The 9,367-nt window shown below is 44.3% G+C and overlaps 1 protein-coding gene across 5 annotated transcripts in view; it reads right to left on the bottom strand.

Annotated features, from left to right (window-relative positions):
• Positions 1-287: 287 nt before the first annotated feature.
• Positions 288-9,367, bottom strand: part of LOC147602726 (putative N-acetyl-gamma-glutamyl-phosphate reductase, chloroplastic) — a 25,989-nt gene continuing 16,909 nt past the window's right edge. For 2 of the 5 annotated variants that reach the window (XM_086797653.1, XM_086797652.1), the window contains 4 exons: positions 1,671-1,797; positions 1,455-1,544; positions 1,063-1,176; positions 288-951 (listed from right to left, as the gene is read on the bottom strand). In XM_086797653.1, coding sequence (XP_086653779.1) covers positions 844-951; positions 1,063-1,176; positions 1,455-1,544; positions 1,671-1,688 — 330 coding nt within the window. In that variant the 5' untranslated portion in view covers positions 1,689-1,797 and the 3' untranslated portion in view covers positions 288-843. The remainder of the gene's footprint in view (positions 952-1,062; positions 1,177-1,454; positions 1,545-1,670; positions 1,798-9,367) is intronic. The other 3 variants (XM_086797650.1, XM_086797651.1, XM_086797654.1) reach the window with 2 other exon arrangements.

Here is a 9,367-nt window from a genome sequence, read left to right as displayed (position 1 = left end):
GAGAACAAGCCACTTCTCATACTTTTTGTTTTCTAAATTGCATAGTAAAATATCACAAAATTAATTATTGCCCTTTTAATGAGCACGCAATGTAGTGGCTAGGTTTGGCATGTAATTAACAGCATTAATCTTGATCAGACATCTTTCCTCAGCTCAATTTAGTGAAATGTTTATTCATCCAAACCTTCCTGTGTGTAACACATGCAACCTCTTTGAGTACATTATGAGAGGATCTAGTTCTGCAGGTATGAAGCATAGTAAAAGCAAGGAGAAAAATAGGGGGGAATTTTATGAGGATGAATATTAAATACCCTACGCTTCTGACACCAACTTGCCCCAAAAAATGCCAGAACTCACCTATAAGCTCCAACATTTGCCATACAAGTATTCTTACTGATCAGAAACCACTATCTGAATTCATTTGGGCAAGTCCTAAAAACACATGTTGGGCTAATCTTTACTTTTCACCACGCCCACATTCGTGTTTTTGTCCTCTATACTTAGATATTCAACCAATAGAAGATACTTTTCTACGGATTGCTCATTTTTAACCCTGATAAGTCTCATGCTGATCAAGGGCATACTCAAGGGGATAACAGAGAACTCAATAACGGGCTTTCAGTACTGTTTGAATGAAACTGATGTTGAGTCCAATTTATCCTTGTGAGATTAACAAAGATACCACACAGGCTTTCAGTTTCTCAGATCAGCTCTCAGACTTCTTCACACATTGATTTCTTCTGCAACGCTACATGTTTCAATTCACTGTCTTCCATTATTTTGCCCTATCATAATTTCAAACGCTTCATCAGTGCAAGGAAACTCAGCAGGCATATGATGTCATCAAGGAAACAGTGGCTGCTGTAGAAGTCCGGTATCTTCTGACCACCCCATCAGCAAGTTTAAATTCTGTAATGCCTGCCCTGATGCACCCTTTACAAGATTATCAATCTGTAAAATAAATCAAAAACTTAAGTTATTTTGATTCTGATACATAGAAGCCCAAAAGGTAAATATATTTTCACAATAAACCCATCATAGAAGACATGGAACAGTACTTACTACTGAAATAATAATTGCCCTCCCTGGGATTCGATCCTCGAACACATTTATAAGGCAGTAATTAGAACCCCGAACATTACGAGTGTGTGGAACAACACCCTTGGGCAAAACGTCCTAGAAAAGTTCAAACAAAGTAAAACGGTTATATGACCATTTCACTCACTTATATAAGGCAGTTCTTGAACAAGATCAAAGGGAAACTGATGAAGGAGAATGCTCTAGTAATAACAATATCCTCATGGTATCAATGTTTACTAACCGTAAAAATGCTGCTTTATTCCCAACTTTGCATCATGTATATAAATTGTACCTTTTTAATAAATCCACTTGCAAAGCACAAACTCACACATGTACAGCAAGGATTACCTGCTAAAACATCCTACATTCATTACCTGATATCTTTTGCTCAACCAATGATGCAGATCATCAACCATTATTCCATGGGCTAATTGCACATAGATTGTGGACTGCATTCCTCGGCTCTGCGAAATGAAAGCACAAACAGCATCTCAAGGCACTATAGAATCTATTACTGTTGCACCACCAAAGGTTGTTAATTTCTGAATTTTGCATTGAGGATGTCCTAGACGTTTTTAGAAGTCAAGTACCTTCAAAATATTTACCATAACTAACGAAAGTATGCTATATATCTACTGAAATTCCTCTGAAGGATCCAAAAAGATTCTGCAACTACATCAGTCATCAAAATTGAGGTAGGTTTCCCTGTAGAGATTCCTGAAAAACATCGACTGCAGATAATGAGCAAACTGGATTATCCCATAAAAATCATCATTCAAACGTAGATGGTTTTGCAATGGCCTGATCATTAGCATGGACCGCAAACTCACGCACAAAGTAAGAAATAGAGGTATGCAGAGGTATGCCTGATTATTGTCAAATACACTTAGGCAAGACTCTCTCTCTCTCTCTCTCTCTTTCTGTGAGACACATGAGAGCCCAGAGAGGGGGCTGCCCACTGTGACAGGCTATACATGGGAGTCTGCCCACAGGAAGGAAATGAGGAGAGCCAATGGCATCCGAGGCTCTGGAGGAGTTGCAGTCCTTTTCAAAATGCAGCTGTACCCACATATCCGTGGTTCGGGTAGAAGAACATGCTCGACACATGTGGATATGAGTTAGGCTACTGGATACACGACCGATATTTATTGCAGTATGCTACTTCCCCCCAAACACCTCCTCCTATGCACATGATGTCACTACAGAGGGACACAGCCCATATGAGACTACATGATGGTATTATGGAGTTCTCCAGGTTGGGAGATATCCTCCTACTGGGTGACTTCCATGCACGCACAGGAGATACACAGGTAGGGCTGTGGAATTTTGAGGAGGACCCTGTCATAGTGCCAGAGCTAGAACAGAAGTTGGGATCATGAGACACTCAAGAGATGCAGCACAAGTGACAGGATATGGTCACCACCTACTGGAGTTGGGAGCTGGCCATGATTTGATTATCTCCAGCGATGGCCATCATCCGGTGGGATCACATGTTTCCCACATGGTGGAGGGATTAGCACAGTGGATTACTTGCTAGGCCTACTAGCTTTTATATCTCGTGTACATGATTTCATGGTGCCCCCCCCCCCCCCCCCCCCCCCCCCCCCATTTGGTGCCGACCACTCTTACTTAGCCTTCAGCATTTCGGGTACCACACCAGTCACACGAGCAAGCCCCATACTGCCACAAGTTCCGAGTCCATTTTGATCATGCCCTCGATCCAGTTTATGTGAGCCACCTTACCTAGGCACTAGACCTATTGAGGAGACAGACCTTAGCCACGCCTCAGATGCCCTAGTCTCCGTGATTCATGATGCAACTACCAGGTCTTTCCCCAACCCGTTCCTCAGTACATGCCCCAGTTGGGACCATGCCTTAGAACCCCTGGTACGATGATGAATGTATGGAGTTGAGATCTTACCTGACACAGGAGAGAGCTTTGGGCCAGATGACGACACAGGAGGCGCATCAGATTTCACAACGGCTGACACGCTGTAAGAGCCGAACCTTCTTGACTCATAGGATGGAGGAGGTGATCAGCTCTTTCCGTGGGGGAGACCCTACCATTGGTTGGGGGCTTTTATCTGAAGGGAAGTCACCTATCCCCATCACAGATCCAGAGGTTTGGCACGCTTATGCTAGCTCACTTTATGATGTACCGATGGAGACACCACCTGATGGTTTATATCTATTAGAGATGAGACGACACAGAGACACACTTCTACGACGGATTAGACAGCAGCAGATGGAGAGTGTGACACAGGTGACCCACACAGACCGGATGCAGCAACATGTGACAGACTTCTTTATCTCTGAGGAGGCCCCCAGACACAGTGAGACGGAGTATGCGGAGCTAGCCGACCTCCGAGACCACTGGATCAGAGGTACGAGACGAGTTCAGGGCCCCTAGAGACCGACCAGAGCACGCATGATTGAGGTCCAACCTATCTCTGCCCTTCTTGGCGGGAACCGCCCTATCCGAGGAGTCACCCTCGATATGGCTCACCGGATACGACGGTTACGCAAACCACCACTGCGACGTACCACTACTCGACAACTACAGATTTAGGAGATTCTCACAGCCCACCAGGCCACTACAGCACCGGGCTCCCCTCCATGATGCTTGTGATATACTCTGCTCTACAGTTCAATAGTCAGTACTATAGTTTCTGTTTATAGTACTTGGCAAGGGCTTCAGTATGCCCTTTGCCTTTTGTTCTTGTTTTCAGCCCCATGAGGCTTGTATGAGTCATCACATATTTTGTAGCACTGTGTCCCATAGGCCCGTGAGGCCTCCCGCAGACGTTAATACATCTGTGTGTGTGTGTGTGTGTGTGTGTGTGTTGACACATTGGACCTCTCAGGACGTTTCTGCTTTCATGTCTCAGGCTATGGAGGTGTTATGGAAAACAAAGTCATCTGTTAAAGCCTTAAGACTCATGCGGATGGAAAAAGTTTGTTCCCCGAGGATGCATGGCGGATTGAATGTGCTGAATATTGCGCATGATGTCTTGGCAAGGAAAATTCCTCTCCTACTCACTTTTTTTTGTCAGAATCAGCCCTGGACTCATATGCTTGCAGCTATGTGCACGGCCTTACGCACTTCTGCATATGGTGCATGGACAACTGATCATTGGGAGGTCATTTTGGGGAGATTTGAAGGCTCTATACCTGGCTGCCCTTTTGCCACCGCACTTATTTGTGATTGGAAACAAGTCCTTTCTCATGTTCATTGGGCACCCTTGCTTTTGTCCCACGCCAATTCTCTTCGGAAGGAAAGTATTTATTGGAGTGCTGTTTTTGATACTCCATTGGCCCTGCAAGAGCCGGTTCGGGCATACAATCTCAGCAAATTGGGGATTAGGTGCATAAATGATGTTGTCAATGCTCCACGTCAAATGCTTTCCTTCCCTCAGGCTATGGCCTCCTATGCACTGGCCATGCACCGCTGGTTTATTTGGAATAAAATTGTTGATTTGCTGCAGCCTTTTCTTCCCATCCCTCCTTTAGCTAACAGGGATAGGTTACAAGATTGGCAGTTACAACCGGTGGGCCCACATTCTCGTCCTGTTATTCTTTCTGACCTAACAGTTAAGAAGACATACTCTTTGCTCCAGCCATCACCATGGATTCATTTACATGCTAATTCTATTTGGCATATGACAAAATCACTTGCTTGATGGCGAAAGAATCTTCGGAATTTATGGAAGAGCAAACTGCCTCTCAAGCAAAAGCTCTTCTTATGGCATTGTATTATAGGTTCATTATCTGTGGGGGTCACTCTTGCTAATCGAAGGATTGCATCTACTTCTTGTCTTTTCGATGCATGGCTCCTTCTGAAACAGTGCCTGGACGTGCTCCAGCACTAAGGCTTTTCTTCATAAAATTTCCATGTTACTTCGCCTTCGTTTCCCTAATTCTTTCTTTGGGAAACACTTTTGGCTTTTTGGCAGATTCCCTACATCCATGGTCCATTACTCTTTACTTCTGTCTTGGATCAGATATTGGGCTCTATGGACCATATGGCAAGAGCACAACACGAGATATTTTGGCAAACAGTTCTTGCAACCCTATGAGTATTTTAGAAGCTCCTTACGGCAATCCATCTATGATGTTTGCCAACAAGGAGATCTTCAACAATCATGCCTGGAAATAGTTTCTCTTTGTTTCTGATTTTCCGTTCAGGCTCTCCACTTTGGAGACTCTCATGTACATTTTGTTGATATAATATAATGCTTATGGATTTACCAAAAAGAAAAAAGAAAAAAGTGTGTGTGTGTTGACCAGCCTCTCCATTCGTTTGCAGTCTGTTGCGGCTCAGCCCGTAGTGCAGCTCTACTTCAACCAGGGATCGTGCCTCAGCCATGTGATGAAGCTATACTTCAACCAGCCTTTCCTCTACCTCACAAAGGGAAATTTGTGGGCAGATTGGGACGTGCAAGGGTAAGGAGCAAAGGAAAGGTTTTTTCCCATCGGTACACAGCTGAGAAGAATTACCTCCCCTCCCACTCTGCAAATGCACCCTTAACCATTGGATCATCGATTTTTCAATGGGATTCTAATATCCGCATTAACTTATAAGAAAAAGTCAAACAGCTTTAGATACACAGTTGAGAAGAATTACCTCCCCTCCCACTCTGCAAATGCACCCTTAACCATTGGATCATCGATCTTTCAATGGGATTCTAATATCCGCATTAACTTATAAGAAAAAGTCTAACCATTGGATCATCCCATCTTTCAATGGGATTCTAATATCTGCATTAACTTATAAGAAAAAGTCAAACAGCTTTAGATTTTCAGGGTGGGATTGTAGATCTTGCCAGCCCATGCAATGCCATGCAAACCCACAAACGAAGGTTCTCCACATTTGAAGCAAAAATGATTGTAGACAAGGAAAGGTGAGTTTTTCGTTTATTGCATACTTTGGCTGCCCCCACCACCGAATGGAGAGGACTGCATGAAGGGGGTTTGACTTGCAGGTACAACATGGAGGCAAGACACTCGGAAGAAGAATGCGATGCCCTCACCTAGGACCTTGCCTACTCGGCAAACAATGTCTTCTTTACCACCACATTCCACCTCTAATATCACATCACCTCTTGCCTCAGTTACAGTTCCTCTCCAATGCCCGTTACTACAGCCACCACCTCTATACGATCTATAGCTACCCCCTTGCCTATTGTTCAACCTCGGTCCTTCCCTCTTACCTCTCTAGCACATCCCATAACCTTCCCAACTTTCTCCTCCCCTGCTCGACATATTTCCATAACTCTATTATCCCCTCCTCGGTACATCCCCACTTCCAAACCCTCCAACACATGATGACCCCCTTAAATGAGTCCATTGTCTACGTATGATGAATCATGATGTATCTCAACTTTACTCGCCTACACCTCCTAGGAGAGACCTTTCCCTACACCAACATTGGGTGTGATATATTTCATCACCTAATCAGATACGCCTGCTCATAAGAAGCTGCAATTGGAGCAGGGTCTTGAGACAGAAAGACTCCACGAGACAGTAGTCTCCCTCTATATAAGTGAGCCGAGGGCTCAATTGTTGGGGTTCTCAGAAATGGATTCCCTAGATGATCAAGACCTAGATGAAGCTCATGTTCAATCTATTGATCCGATGTCCTGAATCTATGGCTGGTTTGTGAGCCCACATGCTTTCCCCTATGGTCCATGCTAATTATTGTTGTGGAATTGTTACAAATTGGAGTTGAAGAAAGATGCAAGCACAAAGGTCGAGAACTCTAGCCCTCTTCTTTTGTGTACCTTAGGGAATTCTATGGCCTAGGGTGGCCCCCATAACGGGGACCTCCTTGAGAGGAGGCCAAAACAAGGGATATGCTCAGGGTCACCATTCATGCATGGTTCGCCTTCTAGAATCTCATACGCAGCTTCTGTTTGTTCCACAGCTTCTCATTGTCTCTATCACCATGGCTTAACCCGTCCCGTCTATGCTCTAATGGCTAGGAAATTGTCAGTGGCAAGGGGATTGAGGCGGAGGGGTGGGCTTAGGTGTGGAACCTGCTGATTTTTTCCACTGCCACTAGTGGGAATTCTAGGACCGTGCCAAAGAGTAGGCATTGATCGATCAGGTCAAATGTCTGAAGGAATAGGAAGCAAATCGAAAAGATACCCTCCACACCAATGTTCAAAATACCATTGGTGAAGGATGATGAGACGCATTCCTAGAGATACAAAACTGCACTTCAACCAGCACTGTCCTCATGTCCGCTAAATGGATCGCAGAGATGCCTCTCTTGAAGAAAACTACCTATCTGATGTGACCCGGTCAAAGCTAGGCTAGCCAAGAGCTGAAGCGTTGCCCCCTCCATATGGGACAGGAAAAAATCACCACAAGCTGTCCTCTTCATCAAAATCCAACCATCCCCCCATAGGATTCTGAGCAACAAGTTGACCAATTGCAACTCTACATCTAACACTTGAAACAACACTCTTTTTCTTGTTTGTCCCCTCCAAGCACAAAGGCTTTCCATTACCACCTCTTGTGGGACACCTTCAGGATTCTGCTCCTTCAAGACAGCCACAGTTTTATCTTCCTTTTTCTCTTAAGCACCTTGTCACTTCTTTTTTTGAAGTTTCCCCCACTTCATACGCTGCAATACTTGACCTCCCAGTATCGTCTTGTACTAGCTTGAGTTCTCCCTTACTCTTTCCACAAGCATGTATTCCATGTTCTTGTTGAACCTGTTTCATAGCTTCCACAACTCGATAAGCTTCTGCTTGTTCTTTCCTCTTAGCTGCCCTTAATACTTCCGTGAATGTATCTGGGGCCTTTCTACGCACTGCTCTCTTTAAAGGCTGCTTAACGCTCCCATGAACATTACCACTTTTTGCTGATCCATTAAGGTCAAGCACATAAATTCTCGAGCCAGAGAAAAATAAAAAAACCATGCAGCTTCAAATCGCAACCTTAAATCTTGAATTGTTTCGTGTCAGCTGGCCAACATACTCCAGCACCTCTGCTAACTCCTGCAACTAAAAACCTCCTCTAAATGCCATCTTTATGTAGCAAGACCCTTCCTTCATGGGTTGTCCAATAGACACTATGATCCTCTTTGGCATCTCTGGGCAATGACCTGCCCAGACCTACACAAAAGCCCCTTCTGAATCACTCAAATTGATGGTCAAACTAGCTTCGTTAGCTGCTGCACATGGTCAATTGTTGGCTTTATATTGACTTTCAGAACTGCATAATACCTTTCAGACACCAAATATCTGCATATGACAACAGTCAAGTGCATGCTCACATTTTGAGGCACAAATCTGAATTATAAACCCCCTTCAAAAACCTTCAAAATTGATGGTCAAGTATGCTCTTGAGCACAGTCAAACCCTTGATTATGTAATGCTCCCGAAGTGGAATCATACAACACCAGATGTTCCTGACTTTCTCCTCCAAGAGTCCCCACATAAAGGCATATAACTGGGCATCACAGTGCACAAAAATCCCTGGCAATATCCTCAAAAACTGAGCCGCAAAACCACAAAAAAACCACTATTTTTCTACTATTTCCTGTTTATTTCCCACACCTGCAATTTTCTACCAAACATCAATGTCCCATCACTCCATCAAATTCCTATGGAAAACTCTACAATTCTCCCACTAAACACCCAACAATCTTCCACCTGGATTTCCTACTTATTTTCCATAATCCTCCCACAGGTAATCTCCCATGAAATTCCTACGTAGAAACTCTGCCCAATTCACAATTCTGATTGATTCTTTGCTCTGGTGCGTGCTACACTGGAGTTGACATCTGCAAAATTGACGACTCCTCTCTGTGCCGAGCCCTTTCGCAGAAATCTGAGTTTCTTTTTTACATGCTTATTGTCTTATGCAGTGCAACACCTTCTCTAACTGGACCTTTTGCCGGCTGGTTTCCACACTTCGATTACGTCACCTATTTTTTCCCTCGTGATGCCCATCGCTTGTTTCTTGTGGCCTCACATACATCCATGTTTCACTTCTACGACGCATGTAAGCAAATATCGTTTCTCTCTCGGGTCCGTCAATGCCAGAAAACGTTGCCTTCTTTCAGCTGGTATCCACAAACTCGCAAAAAGCTTCTTCTTGCTCGTTACTTCAAGCAACTAGCCAAGCCTCTATACAAAAATCGTAGATTGAGCCCTTTTGTGCTCCATTTGTGACCTTGATCTTCCACGCTCTTCTCTTCCTACGTAGCCTCAAGCTTGCATGCTTAAACTATACATTTTCCCTTCCCTCCGTGACCAAAGGTAGGGCTGGATGGCCC

This window comes from Cibotium barometz, chromosome 66 (genome assembly GCF_041138505.1).
Source record: "Cibotium barometz isolate CiBa-2024 chromosome 66, ASM4113850v1, whole genome shotgun sequence".
NCBI classification, from domain to species: domain Eukaryota; kingdom Viridiplantae; phylum Streptophyta; class Polypodiopsida; order Cyatheales; family Cibotiaceae; genus Cibotium; species Cibotium barometz.
This window is presented reverse-complemented; position numbering and strand designations above follow the sequence as displayed.